At 37.4% G+C, this 17,338-nt stretch overlaps 1 protein-coding gene across 4 annotated transcripts in view; it reads right to left on the bottom strand.

Annotated features, from left to right (window-relative positions):
• Positions 1–17,338, bottom strand: part of LOC106869207 (E3 ubiquitin-protein ligase CBL-B) — a 70,459-nt gene that overhangs the window by 10,184 nt on the left and 42,937 nt on the right. For 2 of the 4 annotated variants that reach the window (XM_014914853.3, XM_014914851.3), the window contains exons 3-9: positions 16,280–16,411; positions 9,067–9,204; positions 7,775–8,003; positions 3,054–3,200; positions 1,263–1,319; positions 691–824; positions 18–142 (exon numbers count right to left, since the gene is read on the bottom strand). In XM_014914853.3, coding sequence (XP_014770339.1) covers positions 18–142; positions 691–824; positions 1,263–1,319; positions 3,054–3,200; positions 7,775–8,003; positions 9,067–9,204; positions 16,280–16,411 — 962 coding nt within the window. The remainder of the gene's footprint in view (positions 1–17; positions 143–690; positions 825–1,262; positions 1,320–3,053; positions 3,201–7,774; positions 8,004–9,066; positions 9,205–16,279; positions 16,412–17,338) is intronic. The other 2 variants (XM_089337940.1, XM_014914852.3) reach the window with 1 other exon arrangement.

The following is a 17,338-nucleotide window of genomic DNA, read 5'->3' as shown; positions in this document are numbered from 1 at the left end:
AAGAGAGATTGACTGACCTGTACTGTCGACTGTAGTGCCCAGCCGTTGTATACTGTTGTGTGCCGAGTGTGGAGCTTTGTAGACTACAAGGGTGACATCATCCTCATCATCACGGGAGGGAGTCGGAGGAAGTTGGCGACGACTGATATAGAAGAAAATGATAGTGATGTTGGAAGTCGGTTATAGTAACGAGATTAACTCTTCACACACATATACATGACAGTGAGAAAAACAATCATGAGGTACGCAAAAGTATAATTCTTACATCATATTGTTATACACAACTCACTGTTGCTACGGTTACATGTAATTAAAAAAAGCAGAACAGACCAAAGTGTTAAATGTAAACCCTCTTACGCTAGGTACTATGCTTTCAGAAACATCTATTTTCCACTGCGGATTAGGTCGTCTTGGTAACAGAAGCTATTGGCCACATCTCATTTAATTCAAAACAGTTTTGTATAAATACAGGGTGGGTGGAGAGCAATAGATTGACTGTTCAGGGTATCAATGGTCTCACCATGTTATTTCAGAGTGTGTGTGTGTCTCTCTCTCTGGAATAAGAACAAGTTAATCCTGTTGTTCCAGTATTACGGGTACCAATAGGTTAACCCTGTTACTTTAGCTTAGTGGAGGGGACACATTATTTCATTTAAAACAGAAATAAGACAGTGTGTGAGTAAAGTTTACCTGGGAGGTTTTGGTGAAGAATTTGGTGAATGTAAAGGAGATGATAGCGGTGATGGTCGCCGTGGTGGTACTGGGGGTGGTGCTACATCTTTCTGGGAGGCATTTGGAGAGCCGAATGGGGATTTATCTCGATACTGGAACATAAAAATGGAGAAAAAAAAAATTACAATTGGACAAACAGACATTCCAGAAGTAAAGGATTATTTAAGCATGTCTTATATTCAAAGTCCTGACAGATCTAAGAGATACTCAATAGTCTCTCTCTCTCTTATCATATATACATATATATAAAACTGTTAAAGGCAAAACCTAAAGCCACAATCATCTATCCTTGGCCAATTTAAACATTCATGTAGAATAAACTTAATAGGTTGATTCTTCATCCAACTAAACTGGCAGCAGAGTCTATCATACATATACATATATATAATTTTTTCCCCTTTTCTTTTGTCGCTTTCTCATGTGTGTATGCAAGTGTGTAACTGTGAAAGAGTAGTAGCAATAGTAGTGTGGTTCTGTGGGTCTCTTCTATACTGATAGCCACAGACAGGCACACAGATATGAAACATTACCTGGTCCTTTGGATGGACAACTAGAGCCTGTAAATTCGATGTGCTCTGACAGGGGTCCTGGAAATAGATAAGAAGAAACATCCAACTTTACATTTCAATGACTGAAGGAAGGGGTAACATTGAATACATGACAGATTACACACACACACACAAACTTTATTGTTATGGTTCTTACTGCTAACCAACTATATCATAGTGTACTGCCTTCTGTCAACCAGGCAGACTGAGGTTGCAGACCAATGGGGTTTGAACCCATAACTTGGGTCACATTACAGTCCTGTAACCTTATCAGATATGCCATGCATCACCACAATCATCCTTCCCTTTATCATTATTACCAATACCACCATCCCTCCCCCTTCATCACTAATAACGCCATCCCAACCACCACCATCATCATCATCATACTTTAATGACTGACATTACATGTGACAAGTCGAGGTGTGTCCAATAACAAAATAGCACTTATTAACACGCCACTAATTAGCAAACTTTTGAAGTCACTAAGTAAAGCAGAAATTGTGTATGTGTGATAACTATCAGTATGTGATGTGTATATATCTCTTTATGGGATGTGTGTGTGTGTGTGTTTGTACAAGTGTATATGTGTATGTGCCTGTGTGTACATGCACATGTATGTGTCTGTGTTTGCATATATGTATGTGTATAAGTGCATGTGTACATGTGTGTGTGTGTGTATGCATGTTTATATATGAAAGATAAAAGAATTCAGTTTGAATCAGCTATGCTGTAATGTTTTAAGAGGAGAAGGTGGAGGGGAGGTTGTCCTAATTAATGATACCCCCAGTTTTTTGTCCTAATTATTAATACCCATAACTCTTTGCCCGAATTAATAAGACCCAGTTTTTCCTAAAATAATACCTTTAATTTATGCCCGGATTAATAAAATCCTCAGCTTTTATCCTAATTAATAAAATCCAGTTTTTGTCCTAATTAATAAAATCCACAATTTTTCTTTTTTTTTTTTTTTGATCCTCATTAATAATACCCACAGCTTCAGATTTGAGGGCTGTCATGCAACATTATACCCCTTCATACAGTGTTGGTTCATCTACTATCACTGCTGCTGAGTCAATGGTCAACATACCACAATCTGACCAAAACAGTGTTAGTAGTTACTAATATGTACCATGGGTAAGGTTGTGTGTTCAATTCCTGGTGGCACGTTGTGTCCTTGAGCAAGACACTTTATTTCACATTGCTCCAGTCCACTCGCCTGGCAAAAGTGAGTAGTACTTGTATTTCAAAGAGCCAGCATTGTCACATTCTGTGTCACACTGAATCTCCTGAAGAACTACATTAAGGGTATGCATGTCTGTTGGAGTGCTCAGCAACTTGTATGGTAATTTCATGAGCAGGCTGTTCCATTGATCGGATCAACTGGAACACCCATTGTTGTAAGGTGCATAGGAAGTTACTGATTGCTGTTTGAACTACTGCGCAATGGATGTCTTAGTTTGAAATCTGGAATCAGACAGAGAGAGAAGTATTGGAGAGGTCACAGGATGAGGACAACATCCTGATGTGTTGTGTGACTGGAACTGACAAAGCAGGGTAGAAGCAGAGCAAACGGAAAAGGGACAAGGATGGAAGTTACCTCTACTGCCCTCCATGTGCAAAATTTTCTATCATATCAGTAAATTAAGGTGGAGGAGACACCAAGTGCCGAAAACCTTTACCATGTCACTGACATAGACTGAAGCCCCTTACAGAGGGTCATGTACAGAAGGGAAGGAGCCACAGCTGGCCAAAACCAAAAATATAACTTACCTCATCATCTTCATCATCCTGAATGAGATTTTCTCGGCATTCGTTCAACTTACACAAAGATTTTGGATCAAAAGGATCAACCACCACCTGCTCTGTCCCTTTGATTTCACAACGACAGAATGGACAACCCTGTCCACCTTCAACGTCCTAGCAACGAGAAAGAGGAAACCCAACATTTAAAGGATCAGTTATCACACATTCCTGAAACGTTTAAGGTGCGATTAATTAGTGTGAATGTTGGTAGTATGTTAGCATTTGCTGACAGTATTATTATTATTATTATTATTATTATTAATAATTAATTTTTTAACTGTGGAACTCAAGTAGATAAAGCTATAAATAACAATATATTAGGCCAAAAACCCTTTGGATGGCTTTATCTACTTCAAGTTCCACAGTCAAAAATGAATTATTTAACATCTCTTGAAATTTCTAAATTCATATGACATAAATTATTATTAATATCAACATTACCATACTTATTACAATAGAGTTCATAAACAGCCAATGTGACCAACTTTCATCCCACCCAAGGTTCATTAAATATTGAGGCAAACTAAATTGATTTTAACCTTCTGTTAATACATGTAGCCAAACTGGTAGAACTGTAGGCATGTGGGATAAGATGCCTAGTAACATTTCTTTTGGTGTTTTATGTTCATAGTTCAATTTCTGCCAAGGCCAACTTTGGCTTTCATCCTTTCAGGGTCGATAAAATAAGCATCAGTTGAACACTGAGGTTGAAATAATCAACCAGTTCCATCTCCACCCTAAACTTCAGTAGAAAGAATTATTATTATTATTATCATTAAGGAGGTGAGCTGGCAGAATTGTTAGCACACGGCACGAAATGCTCAGTGACATTTCTTTTGTCTTTATGTTCTGAGTTTGAATTCTGCTGACGTTGACTTTACCTTTCATCCTTTCAGCGTCAATAAAAATAAGTACCAGTTAAGTACTGGAGTCAATTTAACTGACAAACCCCATCTCCTAAAAAAAAAGTTTAGGTATTGTGCCTCTAGAACAGTGGTTCCCAAATTTTTTCAGGCTGCCGCCCCCTTGACACTCAGGCTACATTCCTAGTGCCTCACCCCAAATAACCATCACAAACAGATCCAGAGATACAAGATGCTTTGAATGAAGTTTGAACTACTATACTTAAAATATCCAATTAGAAATAATTGTTGTGACAAAAAATGAAAACAACAAAAAAATAAAAATGTTAACTCAATGACAAATTATTTTAGTTCAGTAAATAAGGGAGACAAGTTCAGGAATGTTTTAGTTTTATTAAACCTCCACAGCAAAGTAGTGATCTGATCGCTCTTACACAAGAAGCAAATGAAACAATCACACTGCTTTCCACAAACAGATGCGACCTCAGTTATTTTGCTCAACTAAACATTTTGAATTAACCCTTTCAATACCATATTCCTAATGAAATACATTATCTTCTTTGCACTTAATTTTGAAACTAATGAAGAATTTAGTAAAATAATGTTGTTGTTAAGCAGGTATTTCGAACATAAATCAACATGAAATTTTTAAGGGAAGTTTTTTTAGATCACTTTAAAACAGGAAGCTTGTATTATAGAACAAGGGACAGTCTCAAGCAGATTAGTATCAAAATGGTTAAGTTTTCAACATTGTCTCATTAAACTGGGTAAATAATAAATAATAGTCTATATTTTTCAGTGAAAATATTACAAAACCAACCATTGTTAATATAAATACACTAAAATATAAGAGATAATATTTAATAAGTGAGATTATTGTTAATTGAACATACAGTTGTCAGTCTGTTTGAAACATTTCAATGTGAAACTAAGGAAACAAATTTTTTTCACAACACATTTAAAATTTTCTGGAACAAAAGCAGCAGACTGGCAGGATTGGTTGAGAATTGGGGGGAAAAGTGCCATGTGGTATTTAGTGACAACCCTTTACATTGTCAAACCAGACCTGAATCTATAGGCTACATTTATGATATGATACCAGTAGAAGAACAAGAGCCAAAAGCTGGAAAAATAACCATGAAACTAGAAGCTTTACCTTCTCAAATCAGTACCATGACAATTTGAAAACACTTTAGAATTGAAGGTTAGACAGGGACCAAATATATATCCAAGACAACCAGATGACAATCAGAGAACAAACTGGAGTGTGACGATGCTAGGGCAACACTTTACATTGTAAATATATATACTAAATATTGTCATATATATACAGTCATCATCATCTATGTATAGGATAATATAAATATATTTTGCTTTTTTCTGTAAAAAGCACTTAGCTGGGAAAGAGACACATGGCACAAAAGACTGTCAATGAGTGATGCTGGAACAGAAGATATGTGTGGGAGGTGAAATGATGTAAAAGTGTTTGAAGGAGACGGCTGACAGTTAAGAGTTTCACTGCATCACTACAGTTGCTACAGACAACATCATCATCTCAATGTTTTCAATCACCACAACAACAGCATGTCTTGGCTACAATAGTTGGGCCAGTTTCATCAGTGGTCATTTGTGTGGGCAGCAGGCTATAGCAGCTGTGCTGGTTTCACCAGTGGGCAGCTTGTGTGGGCAGCAAGGCTACAGTTAGTTGTGCAAGCCTCACCAGTGGTGATCTTGTGTGGGTAGCAAGAGTGTAGTGGACAAAAGAGTCCAATTATTGTAGAATGAGATCTTTAGAAATAAGTCTTTTGTTCAGTTTGTGAAGTAATGTCAGATGGTTTATACACACACACACACACACACATGTGTGTGCATATGTGTGTGTGTATATCTTGATACTGTGTGGATTGAGATGCCCAATGAGAGGCTATTGATTATAAATTGTTAAATATGTATAGAATGCAAATTAGTAGCTCGTGTTTTTTGAAGCTGTGATTTGATTTGCATATAAACAGATTGGCTACTTATTTCTCTGGAATTGGTTGAGTGATGGAGACACCACTGATGAGAGCTGAATAAGGTTTGAAAATCAATTACAGCTGTTCATCATTGTTTCAGTCTAGAGGTACACAGGGATGGCCATAAGTCACTTTATCCATTTCTTTATTATTTATAGAAATGGGTAAAGCAACCTACGGCTTGCCTCATTTCTTTCCAACCTTAACCCATCTTCCACACCTGATAACTATGTTTAGTTGACATGCAATAGCACACTTTGTACACTGCTTGATAATTATGATTTCAAATTTTGGCACAAGGCCAGCAATTTTAGGGAAGAGATAACTCAATTTCATTGATCCCAGTGCCAAACTGATACTTATTTTATCAATGCCGAAAGAATGAAAAAAAACATAAGCCACAGCAGAATTTGAACTCAGCATGTAAATATCCAGAAGAAAGGCCACAAAGCATTTTGTTCAACACTCCAAAAATTCTGCCAGCTCACTGCCTTAACTAATTAATTAAATTAATTAATTAATAATTATTTCCCATATAGAAAATACAAAGCTAGACATTGCAATTCAGCATTTTATTGCTACTTTATTTTTTTTCAACACCAAATGGAGGAAATGCAAAGTCAATCGAGATGGGATTTGCACCCAGAATGTCATGGTTTGTAATTAAATGTGCTTTCAATTTTGCTATGCACTACTGATAATTGTTATTTATGACTCTGTCAGAAAGCCCAGAAATAATAATAATAATAACAATAATAATAATAATAATAATAATAATATTCCTTTTGTTGGCAATTTTGAGAGGCAGGGAAGTCAATTACACCAACTCCACAGCTCAACTGGTACTTATTTTATAGACCCCAAAAGGATGAAAGGCAAAGTCGACAACAGCTGAATTTGAACTCAGAATAAAAACAGGTGAAATACCACTAAGCATTTTGTTCAGCTAATGATTATGCCTGTTCACTGCCTTAATTAGGTATGAGATCAGGAATTTGTGAATCTCTTCCCTATTCTCTCCTATTCCCCTTCTCTGTACCTTTAGGGTACTCTTGGGCACCTCATCACCAATATCTTTGCTCTCTTTCTACCTAGCTGGGAGAGTCCTGTATCTCTTCTACAGCAAGACACTAATTCTATAGCACAAAGCCATCTCCCTCAATACTGCACCCTCACTCAGTTGTAGTGTCTCATCTTGCAAGTTTCTTGGAGATCTCACAAGTACTGGTGCCATGAAAAAATGCATAGTGCTTTCTGTATATGGTTGGTGTTAGGAAGGGCATCCAACCATAGACACAATGCCAAAGCCAACATCAGAGCTCAACATAATCCTCTGGTTTGTTGGATCCTGTTGAACTGTTTGACCCATACTGGTAGGGAAGACAGAAGTTAAATGATCATGGTGATGATGATAATGACAATTAATTGATCAAACTGATTCCCAATATTTGGCTGGCACTTCATTGTATTGACCCTGAGAGGATGAAAGGCAAAATTGATCTTGACAGCATTTGAACTCAGAATGTAAAGGCTTTTTATCTGTCATTCAGGCAATTCTGCCAACCTACCACCCTAATAATAATAATAATTCTTTCTACTATAGGTACAAGGCCTCAGATTCTTGGGGGAGGGAGATTAGTCGATTACGACCCCAGTGTTTCACTGGTACTTAATAATTTATCAACCCCCAATAATAATAATAATAATAATAATAATAATAATAATAATAATTAGTTCCATTTGAATGTAACTGGTGTTAGGTGGATTGGTGAAGGTATATAGTAAGTAATAAAACAATTATAATACATGCCTGCCCTACCTGCCACTGGTTAAGACAAGGAGTACAAAGCAGGTGACCACAAGGTTCTATGCGGATATCCTTATCATTTTCAGCACATATTTTGCACAGCTGGAAAGTTGAGCCCATCTCACAGTAGAGTTCATATTGCTCCTGAGTAACTTTTATATGGTCCTCCTGACAGTCCTGGACGAGGAAACTTAAGTCTGGATTGATACTCCGACCATCAGGATAGAGAAAACTGCAAGGTAGAAACAGAAACAGCATGGTTGTGTTAATATTGAAGATATATAAATTACACAAACACACAGACGTATATAGAGAGAGAGGCATTAAAGCATGTTAAATCAGTATCAAATTAGTGATGCCAAATAAGCAGTGCCAAAACATCTCAATCACCTGATACCATTAACAAGCCTGTTAATTAGTTGTTATTACTACCAGTTTCTCCAGTTTTAAGAATTAGAAAACTATTTCCCATGAACAGAGTTTTGGTATCATGGAATCAGAGGAAACTGATGTTAGAAAAAAAAAAAAACCAAAAGAGGAGTGTTGTAGTTTCAAATGTCTTTTCTGCAAGGAAAGGAAGAAGTCTGAGGTTTCAGGTTAGAAATTCTTTACTGAGGAAGTAAGGAGAGAGAGAAAGAGATCTGTGTGTTGTGGTTGAAATGTATCACTGCTTCTAGCTTTGTTTCACCTGTAAACACTCCAAACACTCTATTCTCTTCCACATAAAACACATGATGGCTAAACATTTCTCTGTTTACTTTTCTCCTCATTTTAGGTTTTTGAGGAGTGTGGAACCATCTCTTAAGCTACTACTTTTCCTAGGTCCACTCTGACCCCAGAATAGTAGCACCTGACAGAGTTCTAACTATGTGTTAATTGGCATGTTAACAGAGGTCAGCTGTGACCAAATCACGGGTGGCATCTTTGCAAGACGTAGCACCAGGTAACCTCCTGAGCCAGGGTTACGTTGAAATCATGGGATGCAGCATGGTAGATGTGAGCTATTTCAGCATATGTACTTCTTCATCTTATGCAAATTCTGTGATGAGCCTGAATGATGCTGATGACTTGGAGTCGCCTCTGATACACACACTTCAGATCTCACACACAACGTGGTGCTCTAGGTATCTAAGGCTACCTAAATGTAGACTGAACTTCAGCAGATGATGCCCAATCAGCTATGACTGACCACACATACAATAGTACACTGAAACCTCATACAGACAAGGCCTGTCCAATCACCTAAAACAACAGTAACAACAATAGACAACAACAACAGCACTGAGAATACTTACAAGCTTTCTCTTTGGCCATCAAGCAAAGCTTGACAAAGAGATTTATTTTGTGGAATTGTTTGTAAAATTTGGCCATCTGTGGTGACATAGCCTATTGCCCACTGGCCAAGACGTGTGCAGCTCAACCGGAAAACATAGCTGGAAACAGAAAGAGAGAATGTATGAGTCTTAAATGGAATAAATTTACAAGCTATGTATGCGTGTGTGTGCGCATGTATGTATGTATATATACATATTTTTTTATATGTTTTTAATAAGTGCATTTTACATGACACCAGCATTAGTATGTTTTAAGTGGTACTAGCAATATATATATATATATATATATATATGGTGCCACTTATAAAGCACTGGCGCTGGTATCAAGTAAAATATACATATGCTGGCACCATGTGAAAACCAGCCAGTTACACTCTGTAAAGTGATCAACATTAGGAAGGTCTTCCAAGCATAGAAACAATGCCAGAACAAACAATGGAGCCTGGTGTGACCACCAGCCTCACCAGCTCCTGCCAAACCATCCAACCCATGATAAATGGATGTTAAATGATAATGATGATACATACATACATACATACATACATACACACACATACATATCTACATCATCATCGTCACGCATGCGTTTCTGTGTTATGTATGTATGTATGGCTGGCCGGCTTGTTTATTCTTTGAAATCTCCTGGTAAACAAATGGTTAGTTTCTTATTTCTTTACTGCCCACAAGGGGCTACACACAGAGGGGACAAACAAGGACAGACAAATGGATTAAGTCGATTATATTGACCCCAGTGTGTAACTGGTACTTAATTTATCGACCCCGAAAGGATGAAAGGCAAAGTCGACCTCAGTGGAATTTGAACTCAGACAAAATACCGCTAAGCATTTCGCTCAGCGTGCTAACAGTTCTGTTGTCAATCCTAGGTCTTTTACAGTGACGGTGGCAGCATAAATAATGACTATGGTGGTGGTGTTTATAAAAACTGGTGGCAGTGAATGATAGCTACACAGCTAGTGATGTTGTTCTAACAAATAATTATCAGCCAACACATGCAGTAATTACCAATGTTAATAAAGAAACCACTTAACAAGGCTTGGTATTAATTAGTTACAAATCATTATTGGTTCCATCCCTTATTGCCAACATTCTTTTAGTTCAAGTTACATAACTGGAGGCCAGTGGTGGTCAAGTGGATAATGTACTTGATTGAGGATCAGGATTTTAAACCAACTGATATCATTGTGTATTTTAGTTTCTATAATCTCAATTCATGTTAGATAGATATCAAGAATGAGATCATTTTTAAAAATACAAATAGGGAAGATAGAGCCAACAGCCATGGATGGCCCTTAATAGTCTGGCCACTGGAAAGACGCATGTAATTGATGTCTCTAAAGTGACAAATTGGCAGTCATGTTGGATAGAATGCCCCAGGGTGTCTGTTTGAACTCTCTGTGCTCTGAGTCAAAATCCTGCCATGATCAACTTTATCTTTCAGAGGCAATAAAAATAGTATCCATTTTATCATCATCAACCACACAAATCAATTTTTTAAAGAAATGATTTATCATTGTGCTAGTGGTACCAAGTACACTCTGTAAAGGTGGTTGACATTAGGAAGGGCATCTAGCTGTAGAAACCAAGCCAAAACAGACTATGAAAGATGGTGTGGCCCCTGGCCTTGCCAGCTCCTGTCTAGCCATCCAACCCATACTAGTATGGAAAACAGATATTAAATGTTGATGATAATTGTCATCAATTTAACAAACATTTACACACATTGACAACACTTGAAAATAGAAGATACTATTCTAAGTAGCTAAATGACTTTCCCCAATTGTGCCAACATCATAATAAAGCTAGTCTTCCTCTCCATTCCCAGTTATATTAGAGCTGACTACACTACAGCTCCTTAAATGGTTCACCAATGAAGAGAGAAGATGTAAACAGCCACTATAATAGAGCAGGTATCCTCAACCAAATTTGGAAGTGAACGAGTTAAAAGTTGGTTGTGGTAATGCAGTTAAATAGTTCCAATTAATGAAACATGAGCCCTGTCAGCTGCCCTCTTAGAATGCAAAATGGAAATTGGATCAGCTATAATGTGGCCCAATTCAGGCGACGATAACATTACGTCCTATTTCTACACAGTTGACAGTTCTGGTGACTGGTCCACTTCAACAAATTATGGTTCAACTTTCAACTAATGTAAGTTTAAATTGAAAAAGAAAACTTGAAAGCAAATGTAACAAGCACTCCAATGCAAAGATCCTGTTCTAATCACACCAATAAACTCATTTTCCTGTTTGAAATATTATCTCAATAGTAACAGATAATGTTAAATAGAGAGTAGGTCAGTGGAATTTAGAAAAATTATAATGTGTTATGTAAAAAAAACAGTTTACAATTAGCTATTTTAAACTCACTAATAAGTGGTTATTTAACCCAGATGGGCAGACTAAAAACTGAAGTTATTCCAAAAATTACTCTTGGGACTCATCATCATCATCGTCATTTAACGTCCACTTTCCATGCTGGCATGGGTTGGACGGTTTGACTGAGGGCTGGCAAGCCAGTAGGCTGCACCAGGCTCCAATCCGATCTGGCAATGTTTCTACAGCTGGATGCCCTTCCTAACGCCAGCCACTCCGAGAGTGTAGTGGGTGCTTTTTACATACCGCTGGCATGAGGGCCAGTCTGGCGGTACTGGCATCGGCCACACTCGAATGGTGCTTTTTACGTGCCACCAGCACGGGTGCCAATCAGGTGGTACTGTCATCGGCCATGACAATGACTTCACTTGCCTTAACAGGTCTTTGCAAGCGCAGTTTATTGCCCAATGATTGAAGGGTACTCTTAAATGGGCTGGTTATCTCTCAGGGCGCTATATTATCCAATATGTCCTTCCCTTCTTAAAATGATAGAATATGATTTGAGGCAAGTATGGCTATTATTTTTAGATGGTTTTACTGTATAGAGAGATAGAGGGCATAGACCAACACTGAAGACTTATGCTCCTGTGTCCAAAATGTCTCAGAACTTAAAGCCACATCTTATAGTGAAAGGTCACAGCATTCATAGGCCCAAACAACTGCCCTACACACACACAGTGTTTGTTACAATAACTGTATCAATGGTAGTTCTGTAGTTTTAGCTGTCACAACCATGACCATGCTGCAACATTACATATATTCCAGCTGTACAAAAGCTTAAAAATAGCCTACCATTCGGTTTTGGATGCCAGACTACAGAGGAAGGAGTGGTGAGAGCAATTAAATCCTGGAATCCCACATTCTGGGGATAAGGAACTTAATTTATTTTTGTTGTCTTTTAAAAAATTTTTCTGCTTTCTGAAAGACAACATTTCTATAAAAGACGGGGCAGAAGAATCTCTAGAGATGACTGAGTAATATCCAGGATATATTAAAGTAGGCAAATGGTGTGTGTGTCTTGGTGGTTGTCAGTGTTTAATCAGATGTTTGAGCAGACCTATAACTAAGAACTTTCAGTCATGACCATCCCATCTTTTTATATAACCTCGACTACATTATCCAATGTGTCCATCATAGTGTAAGATGGCAGATGTGATTTGAGATTTGATCACCATTTGTAGCAGGTTAAGTGGCTACATAGAGAGTCCTTTATTGGTGGCTATTGCATGGTTGACTTTCTCTCTAATAAAGATATAGTTTGTCATAGTCTGGGATTACAAACAGGGAAAAGATGACTGACATCACATGAAGTTAGCAGAGTCATCATGAGCAGTAATAATGAGTTGTACACTAATAAAGTATTTTAATTAGTTAATTACAACTAGATATTATTACAAGCCAGATACCATTCCCTCCTAAACACTTAATCTGATTGATAAAAGATAAAAAATAATAATTAAGATCCAATTATGCAAATGATCAACTAATTATAAAGGGGTCAGCTGTGCTCAACCCAAATAAACAATTCAATTTCAATAATAGTCCAAAGAATTTCCTTTCACCTAAGCTATTTTTATAATGGCAAAATGCATTAACATCACAACATCTCACTCCCTGACAAACTCATGTGTTTGATATTCAGACACTTACACATCACACACTTTACCTCTTCAAACAGAAATATGGTCCTTGTGTTAGCAATGAACTATCAGTTCAGTTCAACACTTCTTGAGGAGTCCTTTCACTGTGTAATAAATACACTTACATCTGCATCTCAGTTAGCAGAAAGAAGTGACTGTAGTATGCTTGCTTCCTGTCTCAGAAAGTGTAGACAGATTAACTGCAAAGATAGCACTGTCTACTACACTTATTTCCTGTCACAGTGTAGATAGATGACTGTAAAGTTACCTGATACTCCACCCAAAAGGCTAGTCGTCTTTCACCCACACCAAGCAAAAGATAAAGAACTAGAATGAAGGAACACAGGCCAGTTTATGTAGAAGTAGATTCCTCAACAGAAATAGCAGCCACATTTCCCTCAACCTACACCCTACAGCTTTAGAAAAGACACATTGGATAACGTAATCTCAGGTACACTACACCTAAAAAAGATAAAAACAAAATGGTCACGACTGGAACGTCCCTGATTATAAGTTTGCCTAATCAGACATGACTCAAAATTAAACAACAACAAACACTAAATCTAATGTCAAGAACAACTGGGTATAACATATCTACTGAACACATTACACAATGTGGACAACATGTCCCCGGTTACTATTGAAACCTGACTACATCAACACTACATAGTGTTTGTACATATTACACAATCTGAAATAATTGTAATTGCAAAGTGTCAGAGGATTAAGAAGATCTGTATAGCAAAGACTTTAATGCTACGACTGATCACCACCCAACTCAAGTAAGGGAGAGCACTCAGCCATCACACGATACAGGAATTATTAAAACAATGTAGAATCAAGAAATAAACTAAGATGTCGTAAAATCATTAACATCAGCAATGTAGAATTAGATACAATGTCACAGTCACAAGACTTTCAGTGATAGGAATGATAGGAACTGCAGGGCTGTCTGTGAAACAATTTCAACATCACTGATGCTCAGGGAATCTGAGAAATACAGAACCATCAGTTTGGTCTAGTCATCAGAGAAAGCTCTTCCTCCTCACAGAAGAACTGATCCAAGAGAAGTACGTCAGAGAAAATATTCAACATCAGACTGCTGACCAAGAAATGTCTGCAACACCAATGCAGCCTCTACAACAAATGCACTGACCTCGAAAACACCTTTGATCTGTCAGGCAGGAGGGTTTGGGGGTCATGTGATGAGGGGTTGCATCTTTAATTGTAACCCCATCGAAAGGACTCAAGCACTGTATGAAAATTCAAACAAGTTCTCCTGTATAACATTAGAGAACAGTCCACAAATGCTGTCTCCTCTCTCCAGTGCTTTTTAACATCTACATAGAAAACATTCAGGAGACATTACATGATTTCCACATTTCCATTTACAACAAAGGCTGGTTCCTCTGCAACCTATGTTTTACTGATGATATCAATCTCATGGGTGGCAGCAAAGCAAGACTGTAAGAACTTCCCCACAAGACTAAAAAGAACATCAGGATTGAATGGAACAGAAGTCAGTTTAGAAAAGAGCAAGCTTCTGACCAATAGCCATAGCCAAAATACAGCAACTAGCATCAGGCTGACCAAACGAAATAAAACAAAGAAAAACCTCAGATGACTTGAAATATCTCAGATCAATTTTCAGTAGAATGGCAGCTCAGTAAAAAGATTAAAAGCAAGTTTCATCCTGGCTTTATCTGCCATAAAAAAAAGTTAAAAGCACTTCCATAGATTTTTCATGAAGCTTAAACTAGACAAGTGCTTAGTGACTTTAATTTTTGTATACATCCGATTCAGAACTCTTCAAAATGTAAAAACTATCCACAAGTAGGACAATGAAATAGTACTTATTTTCCATTGTGCAGTTATGGCCAGTAGTCATATTAGACTAGAGCTATTATAAGATGATTAACTCAGAAAAATAATGTTGAGTGAAGGACCTATATGATATGGATATCTCAAGTGCCATGAGGAATACATCATGTTTATCTAAGTGCTTCTCCCTTTCTTTTCTTACTGGTATGAAAACTGGGACAAAAGCCACAAGTATAATGATTAAGAGCTAATTACAATAGAATAAAACAATAGCTTCATTCATTAAGTATCTCTTTCCTCATTATTGCACAAGTGGTTTTCACTTCTCTTTCTGGTGTTTATCTTTTCTTCATCTTATTGTCATTGCTGCGATAAACGTATAAATCTCTGAGTGTTTATTAACCAAACTTTACCGATTAAACATCAACAACCAAACCAGAGAAATTCCTAGTTTAGATTCTATTAAGTGTTATATTCACATCATATTTCATTATTTTATGTTGGTGGTAAGAAACTCTCAAGAGAGCTGAATAGCAGGTCTTCAGAGAAAAAAAAACCCACACTCAGGCAAATGTTTTAACCATTAGGATAGTGGAGACTTGTGCTTTTAAACCACTGAGAGAGATTTCATCTACTTCTAACTCTGCTGGAGTGACTCAGCTTTCAAACTTATTTATACTTATAGAACCTAGAAAAAAACAGATTTTAGAAAACAGGAATTTGAAGCTCACTGGATTTTTAAAAATTTTTGTATTTGCTGAGATTAAGAAAACATTGTTGATTTTAAATTTTGGACAAGAATAGCGCATCATTGTTTAACATCTGCTTTCCATGCTGGCATGGGTTGGATGGTTTGATATGGAGCTAGCCAGCTGGAATTTCTCATGCCATCATTTTAATATTGATTTCAAATTCTGGCACAAAGTCAGCAACTTTGGGGGAGGGGATAAGTCAATTCAACTGACTCCAGTGCTCAACTGCTACTTATTTTATCAACCCAGAAAGGATGAAAGGCAAAGTCAAGTTTGGTAGAATTTGAACTCAGAATGTAAAGACAGACAAAATACCACTAAGCATTTTGTTCAGCATGCTAATGATTCTGCCAGTTCACCATTGTTTTGATATTAAAAATAAAAAGGTAGAGTAGATAGACCAGTGCAGTCTAGAATTCAACTTTATATTTCTCTGCCCCATGATTAATAAATTAAATACCCAAAGTGTAAAGTTATTTAGTTCAACAACACTTCAAAACAACTTTCCTTAAAGAGTTACTGCTGGTAGGAAAGGCATGAACACCATACGATTATCACATTGACTTACCTTCCAGGTTTATTTACATATTTCTGCAGGCGTACCTTCACCTCATCATACGTAAGGAATGCTACATAGCCTGGATGTGTTACTGCAAGTACATTCCAATTCCGCAACAAATTTGTCCATGGCTGGAATAATCTGGAAATGCAAGAAAAGCCAGTTTATATATGTATGTAAATATATATATGTCATCATCATTTTCCATGCTGGCATGGGTTGGACAGTTTGACAAGAGCCACACTAGGTTCCAGAGACCGATAGAATAAGTTCTAGGCTTACAAAGAAAAAGTCCTGGGGTTGATTTGTTCAACTAAAGGGAGTGCTCCAGCATAGCTGCAGTCAAATGAGTGATACAAATAAAAAAATATATATGAAGGTGTGGCAAGAAGTTTACTTCACAACCATGTGCTTCTGGGTTCAGTCTCACTGTGCGGCACCTTGGGCATGTGTTTTCTACTCTAGTCCTGGGCCAATCAAAGCCTTGCGAGTGGATTTGGTAAATGGAAACTGAAAGAAGCTTGTCGTGTATGTGAGTGTGTGTATGTGAGCGCACGTATGTATGTGAGCATGTGTGTGTATGTGAGCACGTATGTGTATGTGAGCATGCATGCTTATGTGAGCTTGCACGTGTATGTGAGCGTGCGCGTGTATGTGAGCATGTGTGTATGTGAGCATGTGACTGTGTATGTATCTGAGTGTGTGTGTGTATGTGAGTGTCTCCTTGTCCTAGCATCACATGACAGTGGCAAAAATGACTGTCACTACCATACAAGTAGTGCCATTCTCGTCCAATATCCCACAAAAACATGTCCGGCCATGGGGTAAATTACCTAGCTTAGAAACAGATGAGGGTCAGTAACAGGAAGGGCATCCAGTCATAGAAAATCTGCCTCAATAAACTTTGTTTGACCCATGCAAGCATGGAAAAGTGGACGTTAAAATGATGGTGGTGATGATCACACACACACACACACACACAGAGGTTATACAAAATATATATAGATGTGATTAGACATTATTCTGCAGTCTTATTATATATGACTGACTTCAGTGTTACTGGAACAA

This window comes from Octopus bimaculoides, chromosome 20 (assembly GCF_046866305.1).
Source record: "Octopus bimaculoides isolate indiv1 chromosome 20, ASM4686630v1, whole genome shotgun sequence".
Lineage (NCBI taxonomy): Eukaryota > Metazoa > Mollusca > Cephalopoda > Octopoda > Octopodidae > Octopus > Octopus bimaculoides.
This window is presented reverse-complemented; position numbering and strand designations above follow the sequence as displayed.